The sequence below is a fragment of the Euprymna scolopes genome, chromosome 7 (assembly GCF_053919585.1).
Source record: "Euprymna scolopes isolate OS-2025 chromosome 7, ASM5391958v1, whole genome shotgun sequence".
NCBI classification, from domain to species: Eukaryota; Metazoa; Mollusca; class Cephalopoda; order Sepiida; family Sepiolidae; genus Euprymna; species Euprymna scolopes.
Window position 1 is genome coordinate 137,073,485 of NC_136488.1, and position 14,215 is coordinate 137,087,699.

General features: G+C 34.7%; 1 protein-coding gene across 2 annotated transcripts in view; it reads right to left on the reverse strand.

Annotated features, from left to right (window-relative positions):
• The window catches only part of LOC145279987 (MFS-type transporter SLC18B1-like), a 140,806-nt gene that overhangs the window by 28,279 nt on the left and 98,312 nt on the right, over positions 1 to 14,215 (reverse strand). For both annotated transcript variants that reach the window (XM_080131584.1, XM_080131585.1), the window contains exons 8-9: positions 7,195 to 7,331; positions 3,818 to 3,916 (exon numbers count right to left, since the gene is read on the reverse strand). In XM_080131584.1, the coding sequence (XP_079987710.1) occupies positions 3,818 to 3,916; positions 7,195 to 7,331 (236 nt within the window). The remainder of the gene's footprint in view (positions 1 to 3,817; positions 3,917 to 7,194; positions 7,332 to 14,215) is intronic.

The window sequence follows — 14,215 nt, forward strand, 5'->3', positions numbered from 1 at the left end:
TAACCTCTCTAGTTCAACCATCTCCAAATTCCACTCTGTGCGGTCTTATCCAGTCACTTCCATCCATAATTTTGAGCGCCTGGAGGGGCATAGGCCATCTACAACTTTGTAGATGCTTTCGTAGCAAGGAGTTCTTTTTTCAGGGTGAGGGTGATGGCCGCATGCCCAATCTTCCCAGAAGGTACATACAGCGCCTAGCCTTCCCAAATGGTCACCCATCTGGTACTGGCCAGGCTTAACGTTGCTTAACGTTGGTAATCTGGAAAGAACGGGTGTGTCAACGTGATTGTGCCGTATTGTTCAATCACTTGGTTCTAAATTTTCCTCTACCAACCAATCAACCTTTCTACTATTTAAGACATTTATGCTTCTGGAAGGGTTTATTCAAGAGGACAAGCACCCCATATGATCAAACCAGCATAATCGATTACGCTTTAAGATGACCTTTATGTTGGGTAAATGGATCTAATGTGTTGGGTTTGGTTAGATTTTACATTGTAGATTCATCTGATCTATTATTGTGCCCCTTCCGTTAAAATACTTGTAAAACAGGCAGAGGGATACAACATTTCGCCGATGGGGAAGGGGTTGAAGCCTAGTTAACAGTGTGGGATGTATTAGATTGGTGACTCTTTTGAACCCTGTCTAAGAGTAAGAGACTTAGAATGTGGTAGTAATGCTACAAACAACGTCACCTCAAAGAAACAAAAAGTTTGCTCTCTCTGCTACCAGTACGGGGAAACCTGAAGAAGATGCAAGAGGTCTGAAAGTGAATTTTCAAAGGCAGTTGTAAAAAAAAAAAAAAAAAAAATTTTTTTTAAATGACAAAATTAGTCTTCGGCTTGTATCTCCCAATCTATTTCACTCTGCGGTTTGGAGTTAAATAGTATAATTACTAGTGGTGATATTCTCTTGTTTATAATATACTCTTCCAATCTTTTTATTCTTTCATTATTACCAACAGTTATTGCAGAAAGAGAGTGGTAGAAGTAAGAGTTATAAGTACTGTATAGAAAAGAGAGTCAAAAATGGTGAGATGGGGTGACTGGTAGAAACTTAAGAGATTGGTCACTTTGTAAGTTACTTGAAAATTATGGCTTGTTAGAAAAATTAGAATGGAATGTTTGGAAATTTTTTAGATGAGGATTGGATTCATCGAATTACTATCCTCACCTTGACGTTTTGGTCGATGTAACCACCGACCTTCTTCAGGTGCATCTTGTCGAACTCTGGAATCTTTCTATAGGAATTTGGACGGAATTTTGAACGGAACCTTTTATTTACTTCATGTGTTTAGCATGCTCTCGTTCCGACAGTCATGACTGGATAGAGGTGCTAAGTAATTAACGATTGTATTTTTCGGTTGCCCACACTGACACCCAAGATGTTAACAGTCGTTCGATGGATCCAAATAATATGAAATAGAAAGGAAATTGTTTTTTTTTTCCCTCCCAACATAATTCAATCTCAAAACTGAAGAACATTTTTTTGTTCATAATTTTATATTTTATGCAAATAAATATTCGAAAATATATTGAGAAAAAACAAAAAAGAGAAAAAACAAAAAAGAGAGAAAAAAAAAAAAAAAAAAGGCTTTAGGGAAACAAACGTTGATTAACTCAGCTTTAGTATTAGAATAAATAATTACATTTTTATGCTGTATGTTATTGTTGTTGAGAGAGTGAGAGAGAGAGAGTGAGAGAAAGAGAGAGAGAGAGAGAGAAGAACAGCAACAACACAAAACATTTTAAAATTCATTCAGCTGCCAAAAATCAAGGTTTAATGATCAATGCTTTTAAAAAGATGAGTGGTCTCAGCAATGACAACAGAAGTAGAGAATTTGAGCCACTTTATATCCAGCTATAAGGTTCCGCTAGAGGACGGCTTCTACACAACGTGTAGACACAATGGAGTGTGTAAATATCTCTACTCGACGATCTGTAAAAAACTGAATATCGAATGCAACAGAAAGTCTTTTTTTTTTTTTTAAACTCACCTTCATTCTAAACGAGGCATGTTGCCACTTGGACATAAAGGGCTACTAATTGAGACCTAAGAAAAATTAAGACGTTAGTTTATGTTGCATTTGAATGTCTGCATATCAGTACAGTCAGGAAAGAAGTGAAACCTATGAACCAGAAAGCGTGAAAAAAAAAAAAAAATGTCCACGAAAGGCTTTTTGCATCGGAGTTCTTGCCGTCAGTTAGATTCTGCGAGAAGTTTTCGCATACTTCCCAGATTGTAATATCTCGCATTCGCAAACAGACATCCTTTCTTTCCTTTTTTTTGATAGAGTTAAACAAAATTCCCACCATGGCATTGTCTCGGATATTTGTTTGGCTTTTTCGTGCAAAGCGAAACTGTTATAAAAAAGTGGCAAAGCATTCTTGGCCTTCATACTGAAATGATTACTATTTATTTGGATACTGCCAGATTGCCCCCTTTTTGGGGGAAGCTGGTCCCCCCCCCCCACACACACACATTAAAAACGACCTTGAGTCTAATTTGCTTTCGTGGGGAAGCAAATAAATACCAAGCATTTAAATCACTGTATGTTCGATTGACTGTGCTTAAATTTGACGCACACAACTTCTGCTTGCGCGATGGTGACGTCATCTAAAGTGTTATGTTCTTTTCACCTTCTTTCCCTCCTTTGCGTTACGGGTCCGAGCTTGTCTGCCTACTACCACTTTTTTTTTTTTTTTCAACCTTCTCTTCCTCCTTTGCGTTACGGGTTCCAGCCTACTACCACTTTTTTTTTTTTTTTTTTTTTTTAAACACCTCTCTCCACCCTGTGGTCCCCCCCCCCCATCCCGGGTTGCTTTTTATTCCCACCCTTACTACACCACCACAACACAACCAGGCAATGCCGGGTACCCCCACTAGTCCAATATATAAAAGGCAAAAAATGTGTGTATGTTTGTATGTCTTGCAATAACTTCTGACAGACGCGTCAGAATGTGACAAAATCAGTAGCGTTTTAAACCTCAATTTTTTTTTTCGGACAAAAAAATATTGAGAAATTGACCAAAAACATTAATTCCTTCACCCTTAACTGAGCAGTTTTCTACAAGGAGGGGTCGCTTTTTTTCGCCAACATTTTCGTAAGTCGTCGTCTCCATTGAATTGACTACCCTTAATTCCAAAGCTCGCGACTTCCAGTTTCACCATGGACGCATTATTTTTTTTATTTATTTATTTTTTTTTTTTTTACACCTTCTTTTCCTCCTTTACGTTACAGGTTCGAGCCTACCTGCCTACTACCACTTAAAAAAAATTTTTTTTTTAAACACTTCTCTCGACCAAGGCTGCCTACTGTGGTTTTGATTTTTAACCCCCCCCCTCCCCCCGCTACTACCACTTTTTTTTTTTAACACCTCTCTCTACTCTTGGGATTCCTTACTACACCACCTCAATACCCAGGCAATGCCGGATACCCCCACTAATCAACTATAAACTAAAACTAACATTTCTCCACATTGACTTGTGGCACAATGGATTAAAAGTGTTAATTAATTTAACAGGGATTTTAAGCGACCATCATCTAGAGGTCAAAGGGTCAATAATTGCTACAGGTGATAATAATTTTAAAATAATAATACTTCAACCTGTAAATTAAAGTTCAGTTTGAACAAAGTAAATAAATGAATAGAAAAAAATAAAAATAATCACTCAAACTTAAAAAATAAAAATAATCACTCAAACTTAAAAAATAAAAATAATCACTCAAACTTAAAAAATAAAAATAATCACTCAAACTTAAAAAAAAATAAAATTGTAAGAATATTTAGGTAGGAAATATTTTTTATTTACTTACTTTGGAGTCACAAAGCCATCCCCAAAAGGGAGCAACTATGGCATAGATACCAGGGTAAATGAGGAATATTAGACCAATATATTCAGGAGTCAGATTGAACTGGAAATAAAATACATGAAAGAAATTTAGAAAACAAAAATTAAAAAGTATTTTTGTGATATCAAAAATAAAGATAGAGCAGAGAGAGATATGTACAAGTGTTGCATAGCAAGGTACATATAGAGACATGTAGCGAGGTACATATAGAGACATGTAGCGAGGTACATATAGAGACATGTAGCGAGGTACATATAGAGACATGTAGCGAGGTACATATAGAGACAGGTAGTGAGGTACATATAGAGACAGGTAGCGAGGTACATATAGAGACAGGTAGCGAGGTACATATAGAGACAACATATTAGCGAGTATATCGGAGGACAAGACATTTATGTGACGACGACGGTGGCAATAATTCTATTTGTGCATATTATTAATACGGAGTTGGGAGAGACATTTATACAGTTCTTGTCAACACATATAGAGGGGAGAGCCATTATTGATGATGGCGGTGGGGACACATAACACAAGATGATCAAAAACACATTGCAATGACAGCATGAAGACAAACAGGTTACAAATATAAATGATCCTTTTATTCTTTATTCAACCAGCTGGTTGATTGATACATCAGGAATTCAAGCTCTTAAGATTACATGGTCTTATCTCACCCCTCTCCCCTTCGCTTCCAAGAGGCATCAACTCCCAGTCTGACCGACTCTCTCCGAGTCGGTTCTCTAGTTCTCTCTGTGTCTCTTTCTAACTGGTGCGGACCCACCTAAATATATTGGAAATTTGCCTGTCCACACACACACACACACACACACACACACACACACACACACACATGCAGCTGAGAAAGTGAGATAAGTGAACAGCAATAGTGAGGTTGTCTAATCCACTGAACTTCCTAGACAGGATGGCGCAATAGCAATTGATTGTTAGTTTCTGGGTGGCTGGATAATGATCAGCTGAGAAAAAAACAACAAAAAAACAAACAAACGTGGCCAGTTCTGGTGATTAGATGAAGGAGACCAGACATTTAAAATTTCCAGTCAAGAGTAAATATATTTGGAAGACTGGCTGTAGAGAGTATTTCAGTTCAAGGAGATCGAGAGAGTTCAGGAGTCAATAACTTAGCATCAGAAAGAGAAGATAGTCACTGAAGCCAACAGGATGAGACACAGTCAAAAGACAGTGTTTGGAGTTTGAACACAGCAGAGTTATACCTATAACTTGTCTTGTGTTCACTATAATGTGGTCACTAGATTACATTTCTCCAGACATGATAAAAACATCTTAATTATGATGCTTTTATTCAAATAAAAAAGTATGATGCATTGAATGGTTAATAAATTTCATAATCCCTTCTACAATCAAATCAAAGTTGGTACAAATAAATTTTAAGTCTACTCTTGTCTTGTCCACCAAGTTTTAATCACAAATATCCAATAGTCTTTTTTTTTTTTATCTTTCAAACTGATTTTACCAATTCAAACTAGCACAGTTGCACACTTAGACATTATTGGATTGTTCTTTCTTTCACCACAAAGTCCACAGGCCATTGAAAAACATTAAAAAAGCAAAAACATCTTTTTCTTTGGAAAAATTTTGATTATGGAAAGCTTACATTAAAATAGAGTTTTTATTTATAAAAAAAAATAAAAAAAAATAAAAAAAAAAGTAACTTTTTCAATATATATATATATATATATATATATATATCAATGTTTCTGACAAGGTAGGAAGAATTGTTGTTAATCAGCTAACATTTATTGTTGACTAGTTTTTGACAAAATAGTATTGTATTTTTTTAGCTCCTTACATCAAGTGGCTTCATGCCTTGTTGGGAATTATTTCCATTATATATATATATATATATATATATATATATATATATATATATATAATAAAACAAAAATCTTATTCAAATTTTCAAAAGAACTTTATAAACCTGTAAGAAAGGTATATAAAATTTTAATTATTCGACAAGGAGTACAAATAAAAGAAGAGAAACCTTATTCCATGGAGTTTCAAAGAATGCAGTTCTTCTCATCAGAGAGAAGAGGTTTGCAAAATATACAATAATAATAAAAAAATATTTTGCTCTTGTTATCAAGCAATATGCAACAACCTTGCTGTATTCATTAGTCCCTACTTTTGAACATCTCGAGCCTGGATATATATATATATATATATATATATATATATATATAAAATCTTGATATTGAAAATTTATTCAAATTTTTAAAAGAATTTTATAAACCTGTCAGGAAGATATACAAAATTTTAATTATCCGACAAAGAGTACAAATAAAATAAGAAAAACCTTATTCCATGGAGTTTCGAAGAATGCAATTCTTCGAATCAGGGGGGAAGAGGTTTGCAAAATATACAATGAATTTTGCAGGTTAATGCATCACAAGAAACAAATATGAAGTTTATCACATTTGCATAAAAAAAGTCATTTAACAGTTTGAGATAGTTTATAGGGATTCAAGGAAATTAAGAAAGCAAGAAACGGAAAAAAGGGAGAAAGAAGATATGATTAAAATCCAATAGGAAAGATGGTAAAATCCAGAGCAGGAAAAATCCGAATTCCGCTTTCTGTGTGATGCACTTGTAGACACTTGTCATAACGCCACTTATTTAAACACATTATTTTTCTACTTTTTTTTTTATATCTATTATAGTGGCAAACACTTGTCTAGCTACAACCACTATCCGAAATTAACCTTACTTTCTATCTGAAAATAAACAAAAATTCCATGAGCAGATCTTTTTTATTTCTCTCCAAAAAGCTGCTCGTCAATAGACCACAATACTGCGGAACTGCTTCCCAGCTCACTACAACATGGTCGTGTTCAAGTCCAACGTAAACAAGTTCTTGATGAGCCATCCTCTAAAATAACTTGTCGTACCTAATTTCTATCAGAACTGATCAGTACGGTGTTGTCTCATCTGCCAGTCATTAATCCTTGAGTTGTTTCCAGGCCTTGATAAGTGGTGACTCTATAGTATTAAAAGAATCTGCAGTAGGCAGGCACTGGGATGTTATGTCACCATAATAACACTGCCGGATGTTTGCCAGCCGTTTCAGCCGAGTCACTTTGGAGTTTTCTTTTCCTCTCCGCTGAATTCCATTCATCAAGTTATCACATATGCATAAAAAAAGTCATTTAACAGTTTGAGACAGTTTATAGGGATTCCTTTAAATCCTTATAAACTTATGAAACAATGTTTTAAAAATCTTTTTCCTACTACTTGTTATTTTTTTTTTAATTAAAAAAATAAACGGAGGAGCAATCAATCACCGATGCCATAGAAATGCAACTTACACGTTCTAGTTCTGGTGCCAAGGAAGGATCCAAGAAGGCAATGGATGCTGCACCAGTAATCATACAAAAACAAAGTGCCAGGATGTAAGGATGCTTTAGTAAAGCCAATCGTGAACCACTGAAATTACTCACAGTCTCTGAAAGAAACAAAACAATTTTGTAAGCGTGTATATATATATATATATATATACAATTTTATAAATAGAAACAATGTGTGTGAAAATACAAATAACTTATTTGTAAAAAATATAAATTGATTAATGATAATTGTTTTTAATAGAAAAACTCAATGAATAAATTTAAGTTTCAAAATCCGATTTGAAAATATTGATAAGAAAAAAAACAAAAAAAACTGGAAAATCTGTTTGATTCTGACGAGCTAATTTTCATTTTTATACTTCCCCCATATTCTTTAATATATAAAAAAAACAAAAAAGAAACTTATTTTTTTTTAAAACTTCAATTTCTTAAAAAAAAAAAAAAAAAAAAAAAAAAAAAAAAAAAGTAATTTTGTAAGAGTTTTTATATATATACTAGACTCCCCGTGACCCGTTGGGTCAGTATGTTATATTACTTATGGAATGAATGTATGAGCGTGACACTTGTGATGTAAAGAAAATAGTTTTTGTGACATAACAGAAACATTTCTATGAAAGTATATTAAAATGAAAAAAGAATATAGATAGATTTCTATGAGTCGTTCTGTTTATAATTGTTTATTTTTGAAAAAAAAAAACTTATAGCCATTGAATTATAAGTGGTTTGCCATACTTGTAGGTAAATGTGCACTGAACAGATACCATAATACTTAAAGTTAAATTTTGATATATCTTTTAATTTAAACAAAAAAAAAAAAAACAATTTGGACACTGAAAACGTACACAGTAAAACAATAAAGTTTAATGTTGCGTTGATTATTTATTTGTAACACAAATTTAAAAAGAAAAGCTTATTTTCGGAGTTATTTATGTTGGTAGTGTAGAAGAAAATGTATGAATGTTTTTTTAAAAAGGTGCATTAAAAAATGTAGAAATTAAAAACAAAAAAAAAAGGAAGGCTGTAGGTAAATCGCTGTTGTAAAATACTCTTATATCAACAGGTTAAAGTAGATTTATTTGTAAGAAAATTGCGTTAAAATAACTTAAACGTAATATGGAAATGAACAATGTAAAAAAAAATGCAGAAAGTATTAATTGTTTATTTGGATGATTTAAATGCATAAAAAAACAATTGGAACACTGAAAACGTACACAGTAAAACAATACGTTTTATTGTCGCGTTGATTATTTGTTTATGTATGCATGCGCAACCGGAACTCGTAAACCAGACGTTGGGTTACAACATCCGTTACAAGGTCATTGGAGTTTTATAATTATATACACATTATATATATATATATATACACACACAAGTTAGAAAACCATTTCATCCAAGGCATGAAAATTGTTAAACAAAATGTTTTTACTATAGGCTTTAAAAATAAAGGTACAAGATTCAATTTGAAATTTATTTATCTTCAAAGTGCACTTTTATAAATTTTACAAAGTAAGCTATAAAAATGTAATTTAAATTGAATCACAAAAATTACCTTGGATTTATTTTATGTAATGTACATTCTGTTGCACTTAAAAAAAAAATCATTGAAAATTTTATATCTATATCATTAATTGTTAGATGAAAGATGTTTTTAAATTGCAACAGAATGTACATTACATAAAATAAATCCAAGGTAATTTTTTGAATTTATTTTCAAATACACTTCATTAAAAACAAAAATGGATTGCAACAAATTTCATGTTCGAGTAGTTCTGTTTTTTTTGTTTTTTTTTCTTAAAAAATGGAAAAATTGCTGTTAAAACTTTCAAAAACATTTGAGAAGTGTATGGTGACAAATGTTCATTCAGCTGTTCAGAAGTGGTTTGCAAAATTAAAAACAGGAAACATCTATCTTTAAGATGACACTTGCAGTGGAAGACCCTCAAAATTTAATATTGATGTTTGGAAGACAAAAACAGAAAATTCAAATATCAGCATTTGAGAAAAAGATTGGAGTTTCAAAAAGTAGAGTTCATGACTGTTTTCATTGAATAAATATGATAAGGAGGAATCTTTTATCTTTTTTATGTGCCTAAAAACGCTGAGAACTTTCCAGACAACCTAATACTTATTTTTGTGTTTAGGTGCTTTTACAGAAAATGTAGCATGCTATATTTTCTGTATAATATTTTCAAATTAAAAAAAATTGAAAAAAAAAATTTGTTTATATGAGAATTTAATTACTTAAAAAAAAAAAAAAAAAAAAAAAAAAAGTACTTTTGCATTTAACGACCCATGCTCAAATAACGTTTTTATTTAGAAACCTTTTGTTTAACATGGGTAGAAGAGGGTGTTTTATAACTATTCTGTACTTTCACCTAACAATTTAATAAAAAGATATCGTAAAACTTGAATTTCACTTGAAAATACTATTTATTTTTGTGTTAGCGCAACAGCTGCTATAACGTAAATTCATCTGCAAAGGTTATCATATTATTACAACCATTCAATTTTTACTTTCATATTTTTTCACATTTTTAATACGCAATAGATTTCATCTATTATATAAAAGTGAAAATATGTGTGTGTGTGTGTGTGTGTGTGTGTGTGTGTGTGTGCGAGCACAATTTTTTTTAATGTCTGGGAAAAGGCTTTTGGAGGGGGAGCGCTTGGGGTGAGGGCGGGGATCACTAATTCTTAGAACTTTTTATATGCTCCATAGATTATAATAACTCTGATTTATGAAAGGAGGTCATGCCTATCTTTTATTTGAGTGACTTATTTCATAAAATTCACACTATTCTGTGGCCCCACAGGTTTGTTTGGCTTTTTAGTATAAATAAAGTAGAAACTAACTGAAATGATATCAGTTCCTTGGTTTTCCTGCCAGGTATGTCCAGAAAGAATTGAGCTTTGATCAATGCGGGGAAAACCCGTCATATCAGACAATTGCTATTCATTTGGACACCCTCCTTTTTGTGGGGGAGCTGGTTTTTCTTGCAGTCAAAGTTAAGTCCGGGATTCCATTCCCCTATGGCACGATGTTTGACCTCATTAAATTTACGCACCTGTCACGTAACTTATTAATCGTTCAATTTCAACCATTCTCACTTTCACTGCTGCATAGTGCTGAAGTAACTTATCAGGCTATCACTTTCTTTTCCGCCTTCGTCTCAAGGATTCGAGTTCGAGCCTACCTGCCTACCAAAACATTTTTTATCCCACACACTCACACACCGACAAACACCCGGGCAACGCCGGACACCCATGCTAGTCTATCTAAGGCAAATGTGGCGCGCGCATTTTTGTATGTCCCAAAAAGATTTTTTTCGTTGGGATTATCAGGGGGTTTATTATGTCTTACGACTGTATATACCCCCTAGATCATAATATGTATGATTTGCGAATGTGCGTTGTGTCTAAATTTATTTACGTTGATTTTACAAAATTCTTGCTATTTCATCTTGTGTTCGTTCGGCTTTTTCATATAAAAGCGAAACTAATTTGAAGCTAAAGCATTGTTCCCGGCAATCGCGCCGGGAACGTCCAGAAAGCATTAGCTTTTGATCAATGCGGGAGAAACCCCCTTATATCAGACAATTGCTATTCAATGTGCACAATCCCCTTTTTATGGGGAGCTGCCCCCACCCCCCATCTTGGGGAACAAAACCAGCCAACGTTAGGTAAACAAACCCCCCAAAATCTCTTTGCAGTAAAAATTAACTGCGATATTTCTATTTGACCTCATTAAAATCGCGCACCTGTCAGTTCAATTCAGTTTTTAATACTTAAATATATTCAAACCTGTTTCAGTTACCCTCTAGCTGGCCGAGCAGGTAACGTGTCAGGTTTTTTTCACACTTTATTTTCCACCTTTGCCTCAAGGCTTCGGGTTCGATCCTATCTACCTACTAAAACTACCCCCCTTCAAACATTCACCTACAAACACCTGGGCAACGATTTTTTTAAAGTTTTAACATTGTTGTTTTTTTGGTTTTTTTTATAATATTTAAACAGTTTTGATTTACCCCCCCCACGCCTCTAAACACCCGGGCAACGCCAGGTAGCCCCGCTAGTATATATATAAAAGTGAAAATGTGTGTTTGTATGCCTTGCAAAAACTTTCCACACAGGTGACAGATTTTCACCAGTTAGGTATCATTTTGAAGCTCAAACCTTCGGATGACAAATATCAAAAAAATTCGCTAAAAACCTTTCATTCCATCACCCTCAACTGGACACTTTTCTCCAGGGAGGGGTAGCAAAAAATCGTTCATTCATGACAAGATAGCTTCTACGCATGCGTAAACATACGCAAAAGACATTGTCCCTTGAATTTGTTTAAATATTATGAAAACTGATCTATATTCGCCCACACAGTCATGGCACAATGGTCAAAGTGACAGCAATAAGATTGCAGGTTCGATCCGAGGTATAAGATAAATTTTTTTTTTTTTTCGATTTTTAACTTAATATTGAAACAGGTTATTAATGCAGCTTTTTTTTTTTTTTTTTTGCTTTTCGCTTTTTTTTTTTTTTTTTTTTAAATAATATTTAAACTATTCCTTCGATTATTCTTTAGCTTAACCCCCACCCCTACACACACACACACACACACACACACACACCTCCAAACACCCAGGCAACGTCGGGCACCCCTGCTAGCCTATAATATAAATCTCATCTGTCTGTTTAAATGTATATTTGTATGTCTGCCTAAAACTTTCGACAGAGGTGACGGATTTTCATGAGATTGGTATCATTTTGAAACTCGTCCCTTCGGACGACAAATATTGAAAAATTGGCCCAAAACATTAATTCCTTCACGTGGGCACTTTTCTACAAGAGCGGGGGGGGGGGGGGTTTAGCTTTTTCCGCTGATATTTTCGAAAGTCATCCCCTCTTTTCGATTGTCTAGCCTTAATTTAAACTGATGTCACTTCCGGTTTGGCGATGGACAAAATAGCAAACATGCCACATTTTTTTTTTCACGTTCTTTTCCTCTGTCGCGGTACAGGTTCGAGCCTGCCTGCCAACTACCACTTTTTTTTTTTTTTTTTTTGCTCAACACACACCTCCAAACAACCGGGCATCAAAGTCTAATATATAAAAAACAAAATGTGTAGGTGTGTGTGTGTTTGTATGTCTCGCAAAAACTTTCGACAGAGATGACAGATCCTCATGTGACTGGTATAGTTTTAAAACTTCGGACGACGAATATCGAAAAATTGGCCCAAAACATTAATTTTTTCATCCTAAACTGTGCAGTTTTCTACAAGGAGGGGTCGTTTTTGTTTGTTTTTTTTTAGTCACCATTTTTGCAAGTCATTGTATTGGTTGGATTGACTTTGCTTAATTTCAACGTTCTGAACTTCGGGTCGGACAATGGAAACATCGGCTAAGACGTCAAATTTTTTTTTTCCGCATTACAGGTTCGAGCCTGCCTGCCTGCCACCACTTTTTTTTTCTCTCTTCACCCAAACTGCCTACTGTTGTTTCGCCCCCCACCTCGCTACTACAAGTTTATCCCCCCCCACACACCCACAGGGTTTCTTACTCTACCTAGGCAATGCAGGAGAACCCCGCTACTATACCACTTGTTTTTAACACATTTCTTCACCCCCCGCCCCCTCCCTTTCCAGGTTCCTTGATATACCTTCACACACCCGGGAAACGCCAGGTACCCCCGCTAGTCTGATTATAAAAAAAAAAAGAATCGTTTAATTTTATACTAAAACTCACATATTTGTTTTGTTACGCAAGATTTAATTTCCATATGCTTTTTTTTTTTATTTTGTTGCAATATTTAACTGCCATTTTCATTTTTTACAGTAAAATTTATCTGACGTTCGACAACAGTACAAAATCAATTGTTATTGAAACAAACTATAACACTCATAAGAATGGACAATCCTAAGTATTCCTGCTAGTCTATTATAAATTTAAGAGATAAAAAAAAAAATCGGTTAAAAAAATCATGTATTTATGAGATTTAATTTGCAATATTTTATGAGACCTCTGATCAATTTTATTGCAAAAACGATTATTTTTAATTTACATTCCTTCAGTAAATATTTTTATTACAAACAATCAAGAGAAGACACGGGAGAGGAAATAAAAATGAATGCAAAAAAAGCTTCCTGGTGATGCCATAGTGCATATATACAGGGCAGAATGATAAAATTGTCGCCCTAGAAAAGACGACAGGATTCCATTTCCATTTGATGAAAACTGTGTTTGTTGCAGACCATCTACTAGTTGGCCAGTTGTGTACAAATCCCAAGAGTGATGGGTGCCTTCTATCATGTCTGAAAGTGACACAATGTTCAACAAGTGAGACCGGAGATGCGCCGCTGTACAACTCATACTCCCTAGCGATCCAAGTTATGACAACAGGACCATTGCCAGCAACCTCAAAATGCACCGCTGGGTTGCCACAAATAACAGGGATGTGCCCAGGGTGATAAAAATAAAGTTTCTGGCCACAGTTATGGTCTTTGGTGTGATTTCAAGTGAGGGTCACATCATGCCACTTCATATCTTCAAAGTTGGCTTGAAAGTCAACACCAAAATGTACCTGGATGTGCTGAAGACTATAGTGATTCCCGGTGCAATCAAGTGGCCACTCACATACCCTGGGTGTGGAAGCAGGACCCTGCACTGACCCACAAATCCAAAGAGACCCAAGCTTGGCTTCAGAAGGAGTGCTATGACTTTGTACCCTTCTCTCACTGCCCCCCCTCTTCCCCTGACCTAACCTGCTGAACTAGTTCATTTGGTCATACGTCGAGAACATCACAATCATGACCTCCCACAACACCTAAACCAGCTTGATCACCGCCATCTTTCGAGTATTTGCCAAGCTCCTGCTAGCGCATGTGGAAAAGGCATGCTCCAAGTTCCGGACCTGTATTGAGGCACTGATTGAGGCTGAAGGCGGTTACATTGAATAAATGTCAGCTCTATTACATAATCAAGTTAGTGG